Source organism: Carcharodon carcharias, assembly GCF_017639515.1.
Source record: "Carcharodon carcharias isolate sCarCar2 chromosome 27 unlocalized genomic scaffold, sCarCar2.pri SUPER_27_unloc_1, whole genome shotgun sequence".
NCBI lineage: Eukaryota > Metazoa > Chordata > Chondrichthyes > Lamniformes > Lamnidae > Carcharodon > Carcharodon carcharias.
Genome location: NW_024470624.1, coordinates 2,346,042 through 2,368,941, shown reverse-complemented (window position 1 = coordinate 2,368,941; position 22,900 = coordinate 2,346,042). Strand labels below are relative to the sequence as shown.

General features: G+C 45.3%; 2 protein-coding genes across 2 annotated transcripts in view; both read right to left on the bottom strand.

Annotated features, from left to right (window-relative positions):
* The window catches only part of LOC121273600 (zinc finger protein 585A-like), a 30,007-nt gene extending 8,903 nt beyond the window's left edge, over positions 1-21,104 (bottom strand). Inside the window, exons 1-4 of the mRNA XM_041180754.1 lie at positions 21,055-21,104; positions 19,305-20,394; positions 10,018-10,176; positions 8,430-8,628 (exon numbers count right to left, since the gene is read on the bottom strand). Coding sequence (XP_041036688.1) covers positions 8,430-8,628; positions 10,018-10,176; positions 19,305-20,030 — 1,084 coding nt within the window. The 5' untranslated portion in view covers positions 20,031-20,394; positions 21,055-21,104. The remainder of the gene's footprint in view (positions 1-8,429; positions 8,629-10,017; positions 10,177-19,304; positions 20,395-21,054) is intronic.
* LOC121273703 (zinc finger protein 229-like) overlaps positions 1-22,900 on the bottom strand; it is a 1,112,939-nt gene that overhangs the window by 30,128 nt on the left and 1,059,911 nt on the right. The window lies entirely within an intron of this gene.

The following is a 22,900-nucleotide window of genomic DNA, read 5'->3' as shown; positions in this document are numbered from 1 at the left end:
TCTGAGCCCATCAAATACAGAAACAAGACACAGGCAGTGTGATGGGAAATGTACAGAACTGGACCAGTTTTCTTCAATAGAGAAACTCTGCTGCCCATCTCCCAACTCACACTCAGTCCCGTTCACCTATCACCCTCTGTGCTCCCTGACCAACATTGGCTCCCACTCAAGCAATGCCTCAATTTTAAAATTCTCCTCCTTGTGCCCAATTTACCTCTGGAAAAGTGAATGGGATTTTGACTGAGTTAAATTCAGGCCCATTCTTTTCAAGTCCCTCCACAGCCGCCTATTTTTCAAATCATCACGTGGTCACACACACTCTCCCCATCTCTGTATAATCTTCTCCATCCCTACAAACCTCCGAGATATCTGTGCTCCACTAATTTTGGCCTCTTCAGTATCCCCCGTTTCTATGGCACAACCACTGGGGGCCATGTCTTCAGCTGCCTGGGCCCCACGCTCTGGAATTCCCTCCCTAAACCTCTCCGCCCCTCAATCTTTTTTGCTCCTTCAGGACACTCCTTCAACCTACCTCTCTGACCAAGCGACGGATCATCTGAGCTGATATCTCTTTACGTGGCTCAGTGTCATCTTCTGTTTGGTAATCGCACCTGTGAACCTCCCTGGGATGTTTAAAGATGCTATATAAATGTAGGTTGTTTTTGTTGTGGTGTTTGAATTATTTTCAGGGGACGCCGCTATTGTTAAGCAGTCAAACACATTCTTGCTGTGTCCAGAGAGAGCTACAGGAAGGCTGTTGACTATAATCGGCCATGAAGGGCTTTGTTCCACGTTTAAATATACAGAGGAGTGGAGACATTGTTATACCGGTCACTCAGAGCTGAACAGAAACCCGTCTCTTTAAATACAGATACAGGGAAGAGGCCGAAATGAAATCTGTCCCTTTTGACCTGCACAAAAGCAGGAAACTCAGATTCCCAAGCTGCAGAAGGAGTCCATTTGGCCCATTGTGCCCCTGCCACCTCTTTGAAAGGTCTCTCTGATTTATTCAAGTGCTCTGCTCTATCCCCACAGCACTGCAAATTCTTCCCTTTCAAGTATTTACCCTTTGGAAAGATACTATTGAATCTGCTTTCAGGCAGATCAGAACAACTTGCTGTGTTAAAAAATAAAATCTCATCTCCCCTTCTGGCTCCTTTGTTAATGAGCTTAGAGGGATTCACTTTCTGTTAAAGAGCCTGCTAACCCCTCTCACCCACTTTCCTAAAGTGCAGAAATCTAATCATGAAAATTCCAGCAAAATCAAATATTTTACAAATAAAAGTTTATTAATGAAACAGAACATGGTTAAAAAACCTGAAAATTTTGAGGATCAAAGGATGTGCACAATGTTCTGGACCCAAATGTTTTCTCTTCAATTCATCTGTCCCCTGTTTGCTGCCTTCTTTGTGGAACACCTCCGCTCAGTCCACAAGCATGACCCTGACCTTCCAGTTACTGCCATTATAATTCACCACCTTACTCTCATGCTCACATTTCTGTCCTTGGCCTGCTGCAATGTTCCCGAGAAGCCCAACACAAGCTGGACGAACAGCACCTCATCCTCCAGTGAGGCACTTTACCGCCTTCTGGACTCACAAATGAGTTCAACAACTTTAGACTGTCAACTCTGTCCTCTGTTTTGATTCTTTATTACCAAGTGCCAATCTGCATCTTGTTTTCATGTTTTTGCTTTCAGACAGAGCTGATCTTTATTCTGCCATTAACACTTACTCTGGGCCAATGCTTTGTTTCTTTACTACAACCATTACCTCTCCCTTTGCTTTTTGTTCCATGACATTTTTGTTATTTAATCTTGCCTGCCCTCTAACCAATCCCTGACTTTCCCTCTTGTTCTACCAGACCCTCCCCACTTTCTCAACAGCAACAAACCCATCACATTTCTCCATCTCGGAAGTTCTGAGGAAGAGTCAGACTAGACTCAAAACGTTAACTCTGTTTCTCTCTTCACAGATGCTGCCAGACCTGCTGAGTTTTCCTAAACTTCTTGAATTTATTTTAGATCCAGTATAAAAACACTATTTACTGTCCAGGATCAAATAAATGTCCTTCGTCAGCTTTTGTAGATCATTTCAGTGGAAATGTGCACTCCCAGGCTCAAAGAGCATCAGCCACTGGAAGCAAAGTCGTGAGACCGGCCAGTCCAGCAGAAAGAAACCCTCCAACCCTCCCACTTCACCAAGTATCAGAATGAACATGGTTCAGTCCTGGATGTGATTAACAGCAGCAATAACAGCAGAATCCAACCCCTGGAATCACTTGTGAACTCGCTGGTGACTTAGCAAGTGGAGTGAATCCCTTCCCACACTCAAAGCAGGTGAACGGCCTCTCCCTGGTGTGAACTCGCTGGTGTTTCTGCAGGTCGGATGACTGAGTGAATCCCTTTCCATAATCAGAGCAGGTGAACGGTCTCTACCCGGTGTGAATTCGCTCATGTTGCAGCAGGTTGGATGAAGCACTGAATCCCTTCCCACACTGAAAGCATTTGAACAGCCTCTCCCCATTGTAAACTCCCTTGTGCTTATGCAGGTCTGATGAATCATTGAAACCCTTCCCACAGTCAGAGCATGTGAACAGCTTCTCCCTGGTGTGAATTCGCTGGTGTGTCCGCAGGTTGGATAACTGAGTGAATCCCTTTCCACACTCAGAGCAGGTGAATGGCCTCTCCCCAGTGTGAACTTGCTGGTGTAGCAGTAGGTTGGATGAATCAACGAATCCCTTCCTATAATCCAAGTAGATGAATGGCCTATCCCCAGTGTGAACTCCCTTGTGTTTATGCAGCTCTGATGAATCACTGAATCCCTTCCCACACTCAGCGGTGAACAGCCTCTCCCTGGTGTGAATTCGCTTATGTGTCTACAGGTTGGATAACTGACTGAATCCCTTCCCACACTCGGAACAGGTGAATGGCCTCGCCCCAGAGTGTACTCGCTGGTGTCACAGAAGATTGAATGAGTTACTGAATCCCTTCCCACACTCATAGCAGGTGAACGGCCTCTCCCCGGTGTGAACTCGCTTGTGTTTCTGCAGGTTGGATGAATTACTGAATCCCTTCCCACAGTCAGAGCAGGTGAACGGCCTCTCCCCAGTGTGAATTCGCTGGTGTGACTGCAGGCTGGATAACTGTCTGAATCTGTTCCCACACTCAGTGCAGGTGAATGGCCACTTCCCAGTGTGACTGCGTCGATGAGCTTCCAGCTGAGATGGGTATTTGAATCCCTTCCCACAGTCCCCACATCTCCATGGTTTCTCCATGGTGCATGTGTCCTTGTGTCTCTCCGGGTCCAACAATCAGCTGAAGCCTTGTCCACACACAGAACATATATAATGTCTCTCCTCACTGTGAATGGTGCGATATTTCTTTCAGGCTGTGCAACTGGTGAAAGCTCTTTCCACAGTCAGTGCACTGGAACACTCTCACTCAGGTGTGTGTGTCTTGGTGCTTTTCCAGTCACAGTGATATTTAAAACCTTTCTAAGAAGACAGAACAGACAAACATTTCTCCTTCTAGATTCTAAGGCCAATGATATTCAGGTCCTGTTGAATCGAGTGATTCTGTCAGATCATGATGAGTAGTTTGGCTTGAGATTTCTGTCTGCAAATTCTCTACTTATAATATCCTGTAAAAGGAGTTTACAAAAATCATTATTGTCAGTCCAGAACATAAATTCAGAACAGACAATTCTAGTTTCTACAGCACACTCTTTCCTCTCTTGTTCCCCAAAAGCTGTAAATCTCCATCCTACACACAGTCCCTGTATTCTCACTCTGCTACACTCCATTCCAAGTCTAATGTACTCAGTATACACCCAATCATACTGTACTTAAAATGTACAGTACTCTATTACATGATCAGAGATACATGGGGTGTGAGGAGAACTGTATTTCAGCAGCGAGTTGTGATAAGCTGGAACTCACTGCTGACGAGGGTGATGAAAGCAGACATGATCAATGATTTCAAAATGAAATTGGAAGGGCACTTGAAGGAAATAAGCTTGCACAGGAATGGGGATATAGAGGGGGAATGGGATTGACTGGATTGCTCCACAGAGAGTTGGCATGGGCTCGAGTTGCCAAATGGGCTCCTTCTGTGTTTTAATGAATATATGACTAGAATATATAACATAGTTGCAGTACTATATTACCAAACTAGAAATAGTCATTTGGTAGAACAGAACTTGAATATTGCTGAAAAAAGAGACATGTTGAAGCTTTTCATTTGCATTCATCAGGACACTTTGCAAAAAGACAAATATAAGGGGAAAAGAACAATTTATACTGTATGTGAAGAGAGTGCTGATTGGTTGGCAAGTGGACTCTGATAGGTACAGATATTCTTGCCAAGTGCCCTGATGAGTGCAGTATGGAAAGCTTTGGCATGTCTCTTTTTTCAGCAAAACTAGAAACAAGAATAAATGAACTTAATTATAGAACCATAAATAACATGCTAAAATGTCCCCTATCACAACATTAGACATCTCGAAGTTCTCTATTACTGTATTGTCCAGGGGGCAGCACTCTTATGAAATAAAAGAAGGGACACTTCAACCTTGGGGCCAGGGGAGGATGGTAGTGGAATGCTGGTGACCATGAGAGAGGGTTGAGGGTGGGTGTTTGTGTTTCAATATGAGAAGTGATGGGGAGGAGGGGTCTTGAGACAATAATAGTGGGAGGGTGGGGTTTAAAAATCAACTAAAACTTACAACTTATCTTGTTCAGTCACAACATCATCATCTCTCTGCTGGCCGACTCACTTACTTGCTGTCCCACTTGAATCACTCAAACTCACCCTGGAGACTCCCGGGATCAGTTTCCCACAGGCTGGGCTAGAAATACAGGACAAAAAGTAAAATAAGGAGCAATCCCTGAAAATACAGGACAGTTACTTACACTGAAATTGTCCCTTTCAATGTCAACCATCTCCTGGGGAAACCACCCCTTTAATTGTGAACATTAGGAAAGAGACTATCCTTTTAGCTAGACAAATAAATGTGCCAAGCTGAGGGAGCAAAGAATGCCAATTACTTTAACAGAGAGAGAGAGAGAGACCTGGGCCAACCTTTCCAGAGTCTGCACCCTCCCTGAATTCACTTCCTTTCCCTTAAGTTCCCGCAAGTCAACAATTTGCCCCCAGAATGAGAAAATAAATGGAAAGGGGGAATCATTGATTTCCTTACAGATGTTGCCCAGAGGAGGAAGTTTTAATCTGAAGCTCATTGTCTAACTTCCGCACTGTGACGTCCACAATGGAATCCTGCCTGAATCAGCCAATAGGAATCACTCTGCTCCGCGGTGACGTCCTCGGGTTCCAGTCTGCAGGCTAGGCTCGCAGCCACGGGAAAAGCTGGAGGTCAATGGGCGCGCGGTTTTCGTATCACCACCAGGCAGGAGCCGCACATGCGCATAAATATAAAAACAAAAAAACTGCGGATGCTGGAAATCCAAAACAAAAACAAAAACAGAATTACCTGGAAAAACTCAGCAGGTCTGGCAGCATCGGCGGAGAAGAAAAGAGTTGACGTTTCGAGTCCTCATAACCCTTCGACAGAACTTGAGTTCGAGTCCATTGGCACCTGAAGTTAACAAACTGTTTTGCTAAAGGGGTGTCACAAACAAATCCAGTGACTACTCACATGTACTTTGTGTCAGGGTGGGAGGAAGGGTTCTGTCGAAGGGTCATGAGGACTCGAAACGTCAACTCTTTTCTTCTCCGCCGATGCTGCCACACCTGCTGAGTTTTTCCAGGTAATTCTGTTTTTGTTTTTGTGCCGCACATGCGCAGCTGTGCGGCAGACTTGGCACATGCGTAGTCGCGGGCCACCCGCCCACGCGGCGGATAGCGCGGTTTCCCCAGCGCGGGCGATTGTGGGAGCTGCGGCCGCCATTACTCAGCTGGGGTCCAGTCTTCAAACTCCTGGGACTGGGATGGAAAGTGGGGTTGGAGGGCACAGTGACCCACCCCGACACAAAGTACTTGTGAGTAGTCACTGGATTTGTTTGTGACACCCCTTTAGCAAAACAGTTTGTTAACTTCAGGTGCCAAGATTCAGACACCTGGGTGACAGATCGGGGAGGGCAACGGGTGATTGTGAAACTAAGGCCTAGAGTCAGCACCTTCAGGGGAGGGAATTAGGGGATTTACTTCTGCTCATGTTAAGGACCCCTGTAACTGAGCTGGATGTAAGTGGAATGAGTCAGCTTTGGATTGAACACCCTATGTCATATCCTTGATGTGGGATAAGTTGGGACTGCTGATTTGCTGAGTGAGCTTTAAGAGCTGCTGCATGTGATATCTCCTCACTCATTCAGAGACTCTCAGCGGACATTATTTTACAATAAAACAGGTCCCTTTCAGCATCACACCCAAACAACTCCTTCATGTGAAATCAACTAATCTGTTTCTGAAATGTTCTACTGATTGAAATTACATACAATTAACATCAAAGGACCAGATCATTCAGGCCACCTGGTCTGTGATGTTTTTTGCTCTCCACACATGCCTCCTCCCACTCCTCTTCACCTCATTGTCTGTCGGGGCTCATTGGGTAACACTCCTGCCTCTGATTCCCAAGCATCTGGGCTCATGCCCCCAATCAGGAATTGAGCACAAAACTCACATCTGACCCTCCAGTGCAGTACTAAGGGGGTGCTGCCCTGTCGGAGGTGCCGTCTTTCAGGTGAGATGCTACACTGAGGCCCCATTTGCCTGCTCAGGTGGACGTAAAATATCCCACTTCATTATTCTGGAAGAAGACCAGGGCAGTTCTCTTCATTGTCTGGGTCAACATTTATCCCTCAATCAACATCACAAAAACTTATCATCTGGTCATTATCACGTTGCTGTTTGAGGGACCTTGTAAATTGTCCAGAGGAGCTAGAGAGTCTGCAAAATGATATAGGCAGGTTAAGTAAGTGGGAGAACATTTGAGATGGAGCATAATGTGGGGAAATATTGGAAACGGTGTTCCAGGGTTTTGACCTGGTGACAGTGAAGGAATGGTGATATGGTTCTGAATCCGGATGGTGAGTGGCTTGGAGAGGAACTTGCATATGGTGGTGTTCCCATGCAACTGCTACCCTTGTCCTTCCAGGTCGGAGTGGTCACAGGTTTGGAAGGTGCCGGATCTGCAAAGTCTGTCCACAATCTACAAGGCACCACATGATTCAAGAGAAGCTCTGGGATCCCTGGTTGGCATTAGGTTTATTTACAAATTAGTGTATATTCCAGGTTAGGGTTAGTGTTGGGTTCAGTGTTAGGGTTGGGGTTAGGGTTAGTGTTATGGTTAGGTTAAGCATTATGGTTAGGCTTAGAGTTAGGTTTAGGGTTATGGCTAGGTTTAGGGTTAAAGTTAGGTTTAGGTTTTGGGTTATGGTTAGGTTCATGGTTAGGTTTAGGGTTATGGTTAGGTTTCGGGTTAGGGCTAGTGTTAGGGTTTGGTTTACAGTTAGGATTAGCATTACAGTTATGCTAGGTTTAGGGTTAGGGTTGGGGTTATGGTTTGGTTCATGATTAGCTTTAGGGTTATGGTTAGGTTTAGGGTTAAGGCTAGGTCATGGCTAGGTTTAGGGTTATGGTTAGGTATAGGGTTATGGTTAACACTCGAGTTAGGTTCAGGATTGTGGATTGGGTTAGGGTTAGGATTAGGGTTATGGTTAGTTTTATAGTGAGGGTTCAGGTTAGAGTTAAGTTTAGGATTTGGGTTATTGTTAGGAATTAGGTTTATGGTTAGGCTTAGGTTTAGGATTATGGTTAGGTTTAAGGTTATGGTCATGTTTAGGGTTAGAGTTAGACTTAGGGTTAGGTTTACAGTTGTGTTTAGGCTTAGGGGTATTGTTAGGTTTAGGGTTAAGTTTAGGGGTTAGGGATTAGGATTAGTGTTAGGCCTCTTTATTTCGGGTTGGTGCATACCCAAGACCCTTTATCTCTGGGTCATTGTATACACAAGCCCCTTTATATCTGGGTCAGCATATACATAAGCCCCTTTATCTCTGGTCAGTGTGTACACAAGCCCTTTAATCTCCAGTCAGTGTATACACAAGCCCCTTTATCTCCGGGCCAGTTTATACACAAACCCCTTAATCTCCAGGCCAGTTTATACACAAATCCCTTTACCTCCGGGTCAGTGTATACACAAGTCCCTTTTATTGCCGGGTCTTCAAAGCCTGTTGAGCTCAGCATCTCCTTACTCAGCCCATCCTGCTGCATTCTGGGTAGGGGTTATCTTGGCCGTTTCCTGCTCTTTATCCACTATCCTCTGATTTCCAGCTATTCCAATATCCATGTGCTGTTTGCGCATTAATAGTCCAAACGTAACCTTGAGAGTGGTTCAAAAGTTCAAAATTCCTCGCCTAAGTTAAAAATGCTGAAAATGGGCAGTCTCCTCCCAATTTACTTCATCAAGTCCCACCAACATATTCTTCTGTTTCTTTCTCCTTCATGTGTTTATCCAGCTTCCCCTTACAGACATCTATCCTATTCACCTCACCCACCTCCCATGGGAGCGAGATCCACATTCCCACCACTCTCTGGGTAAAGAAGTTTATTCTCTTAACTTTCTTCTTGTCCCTTTTAATTGTTGCCCAGTTTCTCAGTTCGATCTGCTGATCCTGGAATGGGGAAAAGGACAGAGAAAGGATGAGGCAACTGAGACTTCACATCACTTCCCTGAACAGCAGGGCTCAGTCCATCCCATATTCTTGCCTCTGAGTCTGAAAGTCGAGGGTTCAAGTCCCCACTCCAGAGATTCGAGTCCTCCATAATCCAGGGCTCACACTTTTTCAGACTTTAGCTGGAAGGTTCCTAAATTCTGGAATTCCCTCCCTTAACCCCTTCTATCTCCTCCTTTTAGACTCTGCTGAAAAGCCATCTTTTCTTATCTCGGTGACACCAGGACTTGACAAACTGTGTGTCCAAAACAAAGCTGATTTATTTGTCATTTACACAGAATATTAAACTCCAGGCCAGTTACAGGGATTATTCACATCAGCAGAAACAGACCCCAACTGTCAGAATGAACATGGTTCAGTCCTGGATGTGATTCGCAGCAGCAAAAACAGCAGAATCTAATCCCTGCAGTCAAACATGAATTCTTTGGTGTGTCAGGAGATGGGACAAGCGAGTGAACTTTCAAACAGCCTTTCCCTGATGTGAACTTACTGGTGTATCAACAGGCTGGAGGATTAGCTGAATTCCTTCCCACACATGGAACATTTAAATGTCTCTCCCCAGTGTGAACTCACTGGTTTGCCAGCAGCTTAGCTGACTGAGTGATTCTCTTCCGAGTTGGATCAGGTGACTGGTCTCTCTCCGGTGTGAGCTCATTGATATGTTATCAAGCTCAATGAGTGACTGAATCCCTTCCAACATTCAGAGCAGGTGACTGGCCTTTCGTGGTGTCCCAGTCAGTGAGAGGGATCTCTGAACCTCTTCACACACTGGGAGCAAGCAAAGGGCCTCTCCACAGTGTGAACTACTTAGTGTCTAAGCAGGGTGGATGAGCAAATGAATCCCTTCCCACACACGGAGCAGGTGAATGGCTTCTCCCCACTGTGGTTGCATGGTTGAGTTTCCAGCTTAAATAAAATGACCTGGAAAAGCTCAGCAGGTCTGACAGCATCTGCGGAGAGGAGCACAATTAATGTTTCGAGTCCGTATGACTCTTCAACAGAACTAAGAAAAAATAGAAGAGAGGTGAAATGTAAGCTGGCTTAAGGACAAGTAGAGCTGGATAGAGGGCCGGTGATAGGTGGAGATAGCCAAAAGATGTCATAGACAAAAGGACAAAGATGTGTTGTAGGTGATTATATTATCTAAGGAATGTGCTAATAGGTGACATTAAGGATAGAAAGCAGGACGAGCAAGGTACAGATAGTCCCAGTGGGGGTTTCCAGTTTGGTTGCTTTCTCAAAGCTCTGCCACTGCCATGTTTAGACAGTTCATCTCCTGTCGGGTTACAGTTGTCCATCACCAAGCGGGATGACCAATTGAAGCCTCACGCTGATAGCTGAAAACTTTTCAGTAGATCGACAAATAATTTTCCGTTCTGCATTCAAAGGCTGATAATAGTCAGGCCCTGATAAGTTGAATCGTGCTATCAGATCATGACGTGATGTTTGGTTTGCATTTCCTGTCAACAAGTCCTCCCTATTAATGCCCTGTAAACGGAGATTAGAAAAGATTACAGAAGTAAAGGGTGGAAAACCAGGACTGTCGATTCCAGTTCTCACAGGACATCCTTCTCCCTCTCAAAGTATAAATCTCTGCACTACCGCCCCCACCCCCACCCCCCACCCCCACCCCCACCCCCCCCACACCACACCACAACAACACACTCCTTATCGATTGTAACAATGTGCAAGGGTATGGGGAAAAGGCCGAGAAATGGCACTAGGTCATAATACTCATTTGGAGAGCTGGTGCAGACACAATGGGCCGAATGGCCTCCTTCTGTCTATTAAAATTCACCTCCCCCACACCCCACACAGTCCCTCCTCCCTATTGATTGTAACCTTAATTCACCTCTTGCCCTGCTCAGTATGTCACCCAGGTGTCTAAACCTTTACACCTGAAGTTAACAAATTGTTCTGCGAAGGGAGCATCACGATCAAATCCAGTGACTACCCACATGTACTTTGTGTCAGGGTAGAGTCACTGCACTCCCCCACCCCCACTTTCCATCCCAGTCCCAGGAGTTTGGAGACTGGGATCCGGATCAGTAATGGCAGCCGCAGCTCCCACAATCCCCCGCGCTAGGGAAACCGCTTTATCAGCCGCGCGGGCGGGCAGCCCGGGACTGCTCATGAGCGGGGCAGAGACCCAATCCACCAGAGACCCACTTCCCCCTTCCCAATCCCCCATTCTCTTCATGCTGAGGAATTGACCAATGGGAAGAGTTGGAGGACCGGAAGGACTCTGGTCCTCCAGCCAATCAGAGCGCGGGCTATGTGTGAATGAAGATTAAGCTTCACACAGACTAAAACTCTCTCCTGTGTCCAACATCTGTGAGTAAAACACTTTCTTTTCTCCCCCTTTCCATTTCTTTTCTCATTCTGGGGGTAAATCGTTGATTTGCAGGAACTAAAGGGAAAGGAAGTGAATCCAGGGAGGGTGCAGACTCTGGAAAGGTTGGCCCAGGTCTCTCTCTCTCTTAAAGACATTGATATCCTTTGCTCCCTCAGTTTGACACATTTATTTGTCTGACTAAAACGATGGTCTCTTTCCTAATGTTCACAATTGAAGGGGTGGTTTACCCAGGAGATGGCTGACATTTAAGGGGACAGTAAATTAACATGGAACAGAGAAATGTCTAATATAGAAGCAAAATATTGTAGTTGCTAGAAATCTGAAACAAAAACAGAAAATTCTGGAAAAACTTAGCAAGTCTAACAGCATCTGTGGAGAAAAAAAACAGTTTGCGTTTCGAGTCCTTTTGACCAAATGGTACATATTAGATATATTATTTATGGTTCAGTAGTAAGATACCTTTTATTATTATTTCTAATCTTGTAATATAGTACTGTAACTAGGTTATATATTTTCAGTCAGAGTCATTACGGCACAGAAGCAGTCCATTCGGCAAATGAATCCATGCCGACTCTCTGCAGAGCGATCCAGTCGGTCCCATTCCCCCTCTATATCCCTGATCCCCTGCAAGTTTATTTCCTTCAAGTGTCCATCCAGTTTGATTTTGGAATCATTGATTGTCTCTGCTTCCATCATCCTCATAGGCCTCGAGTTCGAGGTCATGACCAGCTGCTTCTTCACATTGCCCCTGTGTCTTAACCAAGTGATACTGTCCCAATGATGATGCAGGAAGATTTTCAGATCTCTGTGTCCAGGGGAACAAGCAATCAGCATTGATCTGTCGATCAGCATGAATCAGCACCTTTCGGAGAATTGGGAGGGTGTATGTGAGGTACAGCAGAGTGAGAATGTAGGGAGAGTGTGTGAGTTGGAGATTTACAGCTTTTGGGGAATGATAGGGGAAAGAATGAATTTCTATCCTGTACTGAGAGTGATGACTTTTGTAATCTCCTTTCACAGTAGATGAGTATTTTCAGAGAGAAATTTCACAGTAAACATCACATCAAGGTCTGACAGAGTCACTCAATTCATGGGAACTAAACATCATCAGCCTTTGAATCTCGAAGGAGAAATGTTTGTCTGCTCTGTCTGCTTTGAACAGTTTTAAACACCAGTGTGACTGGAAAAGCTCCGAGAGACACACACACCCGAGTGAGAGTGTTCCAGCGCACTGACTGTGGAAAGAGCTTTAACCAGTTACACAGCCTGAAAATACATTACTATTCACAGTGGGAAGAGACTGTACACATGTTGTGTGTGTGAACAATGCTACATTTGATTGTCAAACCTGGAAAGACACAAGGACAGCTGCACCATGGAGAAACCATGGACATGTGGGGACAGTGGGAAGGGATTCAAGTACCCATCCAAGCTGGAAACTCATCGATGCTGTCACACTGGGGAGAGGCCGGTCATCTGCTCTGAGTGTGGGAAAGGATTCACAAATGCAGAGGCACTGATAAGTTCACTCTGGGGATTGGCCATTCATCTGCTCTGCGTGTGGGGAGGGATTCACTCAGTTATCCATCCTGCTGACACACCGAGTACACAGCGGGGAGAGGCCATTCACCTGCTCTGAGTGTGCAAAGGGATTCAGAGATTCATCCCACCTGCTGACACACCAGCGAGTTCACACCAGTAAAAGGCCATTCACCTGCTCTAAGTGTGCGATGGGATTCAAGCAGTTTTGCCACCTGCTGCAACACCATGTCACTCACACAAATGAGAGACCATTTAAATGCTCAGACTGTGGAAGTGGCTTCAAAAGCTCTCTGGAACTGGAGAGCCACCAGCGCATTCAAACTGAGGAGAGACCGTTCAGCTGCTCAGTGTGTGGGAAGGGATTCAGTAATTCATCCGGCCTGCTGAGACACCAGCGAGTTCACACTGGGGAGACGCTGTTCACCTGCTCTGTGTGTGGGAAGGGATTCACTCATTTATCCAACCTGCTGAGACACCAGGTGAAAGTGATTCCAGGAGTTGGATTCTGCTGTTATTGCTGCTGTTAATCACATCCAGGACTGAACCATGTTCATTCTGACACTTGATGAAGTGGGAGGGTCGGAGGGTTTCTTTCTGCTGGACTGGCCGGTCTCACAACTTTGCTTCCAGTAGTTGATGCTCTTTGAGCCTGGGAGTGCACATTTCCACTGAAATGATCCACAAAAGCTGGTGAAGCACATTTATTTTATCCTGGATAGTAAATAGTGTTTTTCCTACCACTACAGGTAGATCTAAAATAAATACCTTTGTCTCTGTTCCATTGAGTCTACAGCACAGGGCCAGGCCAGTTGGCTCAATTGGTCTCTGTCAGTATTTATGCTCCACATGAGCCTCCACCAACCCCTCTTCATCTCCCCCCATCAGCATATCCTTCTAGTCCTTTCTCCCTCATGTATGTATCTAGCTTCCCCTTAACTGTATTCATGCTATTCACCTCAACCATTCGCTGTGGTAGCGAGTTCCACATTCTCACCACTCGCTGGGTAAAGAGGTTTCTCATGAAATCCCTATTGGATTATTGAATCCCTTCATCATCTTAAAGACTTCCATCAGGTCACCCTACAGTCTTCTCTTTTCTAGAGAAAAGCAGCCCCAGCCTTTCCTGAGGGTTAAATGCTCTCAGTTCTGGTCTTATTCTTGTGAATCTTTGTTACCCCTTCTCCAATGCCTCTATTTCCTTTTTCTAAATGGAGATAACAAATGTTGACAGTACTCCCAGTGTAGTCTAATCATGGTTCGAAACAAGTTGAACATAACCTCCCTCCTTTTCAATTCTATCCCTCGAGAATGAAACCCTATATCTGGGCCCCACACTTTGGGAAAGATATGAAGTTCTTAGGATGCAGAGGAGATTTACAAGAATGGCTCCAGGGATGAGGGACTTCAGTTAGTTGGAGAGACTGGAGCAACTGAAATTGTTCTGTCGATCACAAAGTCATGAGGGGAGAGGAGTAGGCCATTCAGCCCATTGAGTGAATGCCGACTCTGTAGAGGAAAGCAGTCAGCTCAATTTCCTCATTCTATTACCCTATCCGTGAGAGTTTATTCCTCTCATGTGCCCATCCAATTTCCCTTTGAAATCAGTCATCTTCTCCAATTCCACCATTCTCAATCCTCACAGACAGTGAGTTCCAGTTCATTACCACTCACTGTGTAGAAAAGTGCTTCCTCGCCTCCTCCCTGCATCTCCTGCCAAGAAACATCGCTCTGTGTCCTCTCGTCTTTGAGCCATCAGCTAATGGGAACAGTTTTTCTTTGTCCAGCTTATCTAAACCTGTCATAATCTTGTACACCTCCACAAATCCCTCCTCAATCTCCTTTGCTCCAAGGAGAACAACCCCAGTTTGTCATTTAAAATAAAAAACAAACAGAATATGTTAATAACTGAAATACAATGGGAATGTTTAATTTCTGTTTCAAGATATTCTAAAAATATTGTACTGGTCAGTAAAGGAATCAGAATAACTCATCTTGGGTTTAGTTCAGTGGAATATGTCAACTTGGTATCCACCTACATTCCAGTGAAATTATAGGTGAAATGAATAAGCTGATCACTTTCTGTTGCCTGTATTTGTCTCCTTTGCCTGTGAACTTATTTTTTAAAAGTAAAGCACATTTGAGAGCCTGGCCACTGCCTGAAATATCAGGACCATGTTGGGAGAGATAAGTGATGATCTCGAGACAGACACCCACTTTGACCTTTTGATAAGATGGCCTGAAAGGCAAGAATGTGTAGCGTGCTATTGGGAGACCGGTGTGAGTGTGCAGATGTGAATCATTACGTGTTAACCAAGTAATACTGGGAAATTCCTGGTGAAATGCACTGATGGATGGGTCCCTGAGATACACAGCTACTTGACAAACAGCATGATATCAAATGGTGAATGTGGTCAGAGGAATGAGACAACATTTTGATGTCATCAAGGCACTGACACACACTCCAGAGAGAAACTGACTTTAAAATAGTCAGGATAGAATTAAACACACCGGTCATGGTCAAAAAGTGAGTAAAATTGAAGTAAAAGTGATAAAAAATTTGGAATGGGTCAATTAAGGGTTTGGGAGAAATAATACTGAGTGAGAACTGTCCACAAGTTGGATAGGGGTAAGGAGAGAGCTGGAGAATCTTTTACATCCATGCTTGACCTGTTGCATGAAGCATATGTCCTTATGTACTAGTAACCTAGAACTCACGGTGCTCCTTCAAGAGAAGAAAACATCAAGTAGATGTTACCCCAGGTGCAGCCAGAATAGAACTGGAAAATAACAGAGTGAAATTGAGTGAGGGGTCAGAAGGAGAGTTCTTCTCCCCCTCTAGGTGTGGACTGTAAGAATCCTGAGGGGACCCCCTACTTCGGGTTTTCTTGCTAATTCGTGAACACAAATTAAAAACTATGACTGGCTGTGCATTTATTTTTAATTTGATTGTTACACTTCTCCTGTTTTTATTCCTGTTGTGATTACTCTCTGGGTGAGGATGGTTGACAGGTGACAGAATGGGAAATTGTGGTTTGGATCTTCATTGACCAAATGTTTTATTGATCCGAAAGGTGTAAAAGGGGCCAAACTTCAGCAGAAATCTGGCAGAGCTGAGAACAGACGACTTCCTATGTGGGTATAGGGAGATGAACAGTTCCCAGAGGACAGAGAAAACAAGAGTGCCTTGAATCCTAGATGACACCTGGATGTCAAGGCCACCATGTTTTCACTGCTTGGCATGGGAATGCTGACTCCCTGTACCGGGGACGGAGCGTGGGAAGCCAATTGTTTGAGAGTTTGATGTGCCTTGGGCAGGTACAGATGGTTCAATGACAGGTGTTGTAATTGGTCCATTCAAATATTAGCTCAGCAATGATTGGGTTAAATCAGTCTCCATAGACTTTGTGATGTAAAAAAGTATCAAAAGGGATTCCCTGAGCACAGAGATTTGTAGAGGTTTTACATGTTGCATTGACTGGTGCCATGGCATCTGGGACAGACCAGGGAGCATTTACGTGGAGTTGGTGCTTCTACCCAGAGTGTAACGGTAATGCTGCTGCACTTTGATACTACTGCTCAGACATGAGCATGTGTCAGGTCTTATTTATACTGAATAAAATCTAACCACTGTCACCAATAAGGATTATCACTGTGAATCAATTCAGAGTTTGCAAATGGGGGATAAAGGGTTAATACATAATAATTAAGAGCAGGAGTTGGCCATTTGGCCCCTCGAGCCTGCTCCGCCATTCAGTAAGATCATGGCTGATCTGATTATGGTCTCAACTTCACTCTCCTTCCTAGCCCCTGTCCCCTTTCTCACCCTCAGCAATCAAGAATCTATCAAACTCAGTCTTAACAATATTCAGTGACCCAGCCTCCACTGCTACAATAGCAATTGTGTCATTTCTTAAATAAGGAGACCAAAATTATGCACAATCCTCGAAATGTGGTCTCACCAAGGCCCTGTTCAGCTGCAGGAAAACATCCCTAATTTTATATTCTATTCCCATTGCAATAAATGACAACATGCCATTTGCCTTCCTAATCATTTGTTGTACCTGAATAATAATGTTTTGTGGTTCATGTACCAGGACACCCAGATCCCTCTGTACCTCAGAGTTCTGCAATCCCTCTCCATTTAAATAATATGCTTTCTAAATTCTTCCTCCCAACGTGGACAAGTTCACATTTTCCCACATTCTACTCCATCTGCCAAATGTTTTGCCCACTCACTCTTCACAAATTATTTTCTTACATACCTATAACATCAGCAAATTTAGCTACTGTACATTCAGTCCTGTCATCCAATTTATTTATATTCATAGCAAATGGTTGAGGGCCCAGCATTTATCCCCTGTGGCACTCCACTTGTCACATCTTACCAATCCGAAAATGACCCATTTATGCCTACTCTCTGTTTCCTGTTCGCTAACCAATCCTCTATCCATACTGATATGTTACGCCCTCCACCACTAGTTCTTATTTTGTGTATTATTTCCTGGCTCCTTTGCCAATTACCTTAGAGGGACTCACTTTCTGTTGAAGAGCCTGCCAACCCCTCTCACCCACTTTCCCTAAAGTAAATAAATTTAATCAGGAAATCAGATATTTTTACTGATAAAAGCTTTGTAACATAACAGATCTGTAGTAATGAAACAGACGGTCTGGAATTCACTGCCTGGGAGGATGGTGGAGGCGGGTTGCGTCACATCCTTTAAAAAGTATCTGAATGAGCACTTGACACGTCATAACATTCAAGGCTATGGGCCAGGTGCTGGTAAATGGGATTAGGTAGGTAGGTCAGGTGTTTCTCACATATCGATGCAGACTCGATGGGCCGAAGGGCCTCTTCTGCACTGTGATTCTGTGAATCTTTCCTCAGCTTAATCTATGAAAAACTGGAGAAAAACACTTACTCACTGCTCACCAATCAGCTCTTAACTTTGTGCTGACGTCACTTTTTGAAGCTTCCCCGCACTCGCGCTGGTTCTGATCTCTCTGCCGCTCTCTCATGCTGTCTTTTGATGTCACTCTAGCTAGTTTCAACAAGAACTGACTGCAGGACACTCCTCCCAGACTGCTTCACCGCAATGCTGACTGCAGGACACTCTTCCCAGACTGCTTCACCGCGATGCTGACTGCAGGACACTATTCCCAGACTGCTTCACCGCGACGCTGACTGCAGCACACTCTTCCCAGGCTGCTTCACCGCGATGCTGACTGCAGCACACTCTTCCCAGGCTGCTTTACTGCGATGCTGACTGCAGGACACTCTTCCCAGACTGCTTCATCGTGATGCTGACTGCCGCACACTCTTCCCAGACTGCTTCACCGTGATACTGACTGCAGCACACTCTTCCCAGGCTGGTTCACTGTGATGCTGACTGCAGGGCACTCTTCCCAGACTACTTCACCGCGTTCCTGACTGCAGGGCACTCCTCCCAGAGGACAGAGAAAACAAGAATGCCTTGAATCCTAGACAACACCTGGGAGTCAATGCCACCGTATTTTCACTGCTTGGCATGGGAATGCTGACTCCCTGTACCGGGGACAGAACATGGGAAGCTAATTATTTGAGAGTTTGATGTGGCTTGGGCAGGTACAGATGGTTCAATGACAGGTTTTGTAATTGGCCCGTTCAAATGTTAGCTCAGCAATGATTGGGTTAAATCTGTCTCCATTGACCTCGTGATGCAAAAAAGTATCAGAAGGGATTCCCCGAGCACAGAAATTTGTAGAGGTTTCACATATTGCATTGACTGGTGCCATGGCATCTGGGGCAGACCAGGGAGCATTTACGTGGAGATGGTGCTTCTACCCAGAGTGTAATGGTAATGCTGCTGCACTTTGATACTACTGCTCAGACATGAGCATGTGTCAGATCTTACTTATACTGAATAAAATCTAACCACTGTCACCAATAAGGATTATCACTGTGAATCATTTCAGAGTTTGGGAAAAGGGATAAAGGGTTAATTGACTCCCTGAATGCCATTTTCTAACATAAAAATAAAATCTCATCCCCACCCATGTCTTCTTTGCCAATTACCTTAGAGGGACTCACTTTCTGTTAAAGAACCTGCCAACCCCTCTCACCCACTTTCCTTAAAGTGCATAAATCTAATCATGAAAAGTCCAGAATAAAAAATATTTCTACAGATAAAAGTTTATTAATGAAACAAAACATGGTTAAAAAAAACAGAAAATTACTTGAGGATCAAAGCCAACCAGATATAAGGATGTGCACAATGTTCTGGACCCAAATGGTTTCTCTCTATTTCATCTGTCCTTTGTTTGCTGCCCTCTTTGTGGAACACCTCCACTCAGTCCACAAGCATGACCCTGACCTTCCAGTTGCTGCCATTATAATTCACCACCTTGCTCTCATGCTCACATTTCTGTCCTCGGCCTGCTGCAATGTTCCCGGGAAGCTCAACACAAGCAGCATTTACTACCCAGGATAAAATAAATGTCCTTCATCAGCTTTTGTGGATCATTTCAGTGGAAATGTGCACTCCCAGGCTCAAAGAGCATCATCCCACTGAAAGCAAAGTCGTGAGACCGGCCAGTCCAGCAGAAAGAAACCCTCCGACCCTCCCACTTCACCAAGTGTCAGAATGAACATGGTTCAGTCCTGGATGTGATTCACAGCAGCAATAACAGCAGAATCCAACTCCTGGAATCACTTGTGAACTCGCTGGTGTCTCAGCAGGTGTGGTGACTGAGTGAATCCCTTCCCACACATGGAGCAGGTGAATGGCTTCTCCCCAGTGTGAATTCGTTGGTGTGTGAGGAGGGCAGATGAATCAGCGAACCCCTTCTGGCACTCAGAACAGGTGAATGGCTTCTCTCCAGTATGAACTCGCTGATGTTGCAGCAGGTGGGATAATCGAGTAAATCCCTTCCCACACACGGAGCAGGTGAATGGCCTCTCCCCGGTGTGAACTCGTTGGTGTGCCAACAAGTTACATGAATTACTGAATCCCTTCCCACACTCGCAGCAGGTAAATGGCCTCTCTCCGGTGTGAACTCGCTGATGTGTCCCCAGGTTGGATGACGTGCTAAATCTCATCGCACAGCGAGAACAGCTGAATGGTCTTTCCTCAGTGTGAATGCGCTGATGGACCCTCAGAACTGCAGCACTTTTAAAGCCACTGCCACAGTCAGAGCATTTAAAGGGTCTCTCATTGGTGTGAGTGACATGGTGTCTTCGAAGGATGGATGACTGAGTGAATCGCTTCCCACACACGGAGCAGGTAAATGGCCTCTCCCCGGTGTGAACTCGCTTGTGTGACCGCAGGGTGTATAAATCTCTGAATCCCTTCCCACACACAAAGCAAGTGAATGGCCTCTCCCCAGTGTGGCTGCGTCGATGAATCTCCAGCTTCGATGGGGTTTTGAATCCCTTCCCACAGTCCCCACATTTCCACGGTTTCTCCATGATGTGGATGCCCTTATGTCTTCCCAGGTCCGATGGTCAGTTGAAGCTTTGTCTTCACACAGAACATGTATGATGTCTCTCCTCAGTGTGAATGGTGCGATATTTTCTCAACTGAGTAACTGGTTAAAGCTCTTTCCACAGTCAGTGCACTGAAACACTCTCACTCGGGTGTGTGTGTGTCTTGCTGCTGTTCCACTCACATGGATCTTTAGTACTTTTTGAAGCAGGCAGAACAGGGAAACATTTCTCCTTCCACATTGAAAAGCCAATGATATTCAGGTCCCAGTAAATCAAGTGACTCTGTCAGATTTGACATGCAATTTGGTTTGTGACTTCTGTCTGCAATTCCTCCCCTTCTAGTATCCTGTAAAAGTAGTTTACAAATAGCATCAATGTCAGTACAGTTTAGAAATTCAGAACAGAGAAGTCTAGTTTCAGTGTATCATTCCTTCCTTTCTCATTTCCCCATTACAGACACATTTTCTCCATTCTCACTCAGCTGTACCAAATATACGCCCTCCCAATTCTCCAGAAGGAGCGATCAATGCTGGTCGACAGATCCATGGTCACTGCTTCATGTCCTGGACACAGACATGAAAATCTTGATGCAGGCTGTAAATATGGAGGGCGATGTGAGCATGAACTTTGTTCAGGAAGTGACTAGCCATGACCTGTAATTCACTGCCTGGGCGGGTGGAGGTAGCAGAGGTGATCAATGATTTCAAATTGAAATTAGACAGGCACTTGAAGGAAATAAGCTTGCAGGGGAACGGGGATAGAGGGGAAATGGGACTGACTGGATTGCTCTGCAGAGAGTTGACATGGACTCAAGTTGCCAGATGGACTCCTTCTGTGCCGTAATGAGTCTGACAGGAAATATGTAACGTAGCAACAGTCCTATATGACAAGACTATACATAATATAATTGTACTTTATTACAGAACCATAAATAATATATCTAATAATTTATGCGCAGAATGAGAAAAGAAATGGAAAGGGGAATAAAAGAAAGTATTTTACTCACAGATGTTGGACACAGGAGGAAGTTTTAGTCTGTGTGAAGCTCAATCTTCATTCACACAAAGCCCGCGCTCTGATTGGCTGGAGGACCAGGGTCCTTCCGGTCCTCCAAATCTTCCCATTGGTCAATCCCTCGCATGAAGACAATGGGGCAGCGGAAGCCTTTGCGGGCGAGGGAGACCCTCTGACTCTCATGACGATTTGAGCGGCTGGCCAATGGGCAACGCCATTCACCGCACACGCGCAGCTTCCCCTCTCCCTTGGATATGCGCAGTCCCGGGCCGCCCGTATGCGCGGCGGATAGAGCGGTTTCCCTGACGCGGGGCATTGTGGGACCTGCGGCCGCCATTAATCATCCGGAGCCCAGTCTCCAAACTCCTGGGACTGGGATGGAAAGTGGGGGTGAGGGGGCGAAGTGACCCCGCCCTGACACAAAGTACATGTGGTTAGTCACTGGATTTGATTGTGACGCCCCCTTGGCAAAACAGTTTGTTAACTACAGTTGTAAAAATTTAGACACCTGGGTGACATATTGGGGAGGGCAATAGGTGGTTGTGAAACTGAACCCGAGAATCAACTGCATCAGATGAGGAGAATTGGAGAAAAAGCAGGAGGAGGATAGTAGGATGAATTAGTGTTTCAATCAATAGTTGGGAGGGAATGTCTGGGGCACAGAGGGATCTCGTTTGAGAGAAATATTGGCATTGCCATTGGACTAGTATTGCAGAAACCCCAGGTAATACTCTGGGGACCTGGGTTAGAATCACACCACGGCAGATGTTGAAATTTGAATTCAACAAAAACCAGGATTTAAAGCTCTGATGACCACCATAAAACCATTGCTGATTGTTGCAAAAACCCATTTGATTTGTTTCACTAATGCCCTTGAGATAAGGAAATCTGGCCGACATGTGACTCCAGATCCGCAGCAGTCTGGTTGACTCTTAAATGCTCTCTGAGCAGGGACAATTTGGGATGAGCCACCCACATCCCATTAACGATTGTAGGATGTTCTATGACATAATCATAATCTTGAACAAATCTTTTGTCAATTTCTGTTTCAAAATGTTCCTGTGAAAAACTTGGGACATGTTGTTACATTGAAGGTGCTATATAAATACAGGTTGTTCTGTTACTGAAGGCTGCCACTTGAACTCCCCACTTCCCCCAACTCCAAGACCCCGAAGATGAACAGTCTGATCAGCCATCTCATTCCCACAGCACAGCCCAGCCCAGCCCAGCCATTCTCAGTGAATCTCCTGTTCTCAGGCTCCATTGTGACTCTGTCCCTGCTGACTCACTGTGCTGAGCTCATGTGTGAACAAAGCATTTATGTCTTCAGATTTTTACTCTGAGAGTTTTAACCCATCCGGAGACGATGAAAAGGCTGGGTCACTTCTCTCTTGGAAAGACAAGGCTGAAAGGTTTTGATAAACACAGAAAATGTTTCCATTTATAGGAGGAAGAGAAAAACGAGAGACCATGGTAAATCTAATCAGGAATTTACCAGAGAGTGGTGAGAATGTGGAACTCGCTACCACAGGGAGTGTTGGAGGTGAATAGCACAGATACATTTAAGGGGAAGCTGGATAAGCACATGGGCGAGAAATGAACAGAAGGATTCACTGATAGAGTGAGATGAGAAAGCTTGAGAGGAGGCTCATGTGAAGTATAAACCCTGGCATGGATTGGGTGGGCTGAATGGCCTGTTTTGGTGCTGTATATTCAATGTAATTGAACCTGGTATTGCCCTTAACTCTGACATAATCAGTTCCGGGTTAAAGAAAAACAGTTTCACTCTCAGAAGAACATTTCAGCTCATTGTTTCCAGCCATTGTCCAATCACTGCC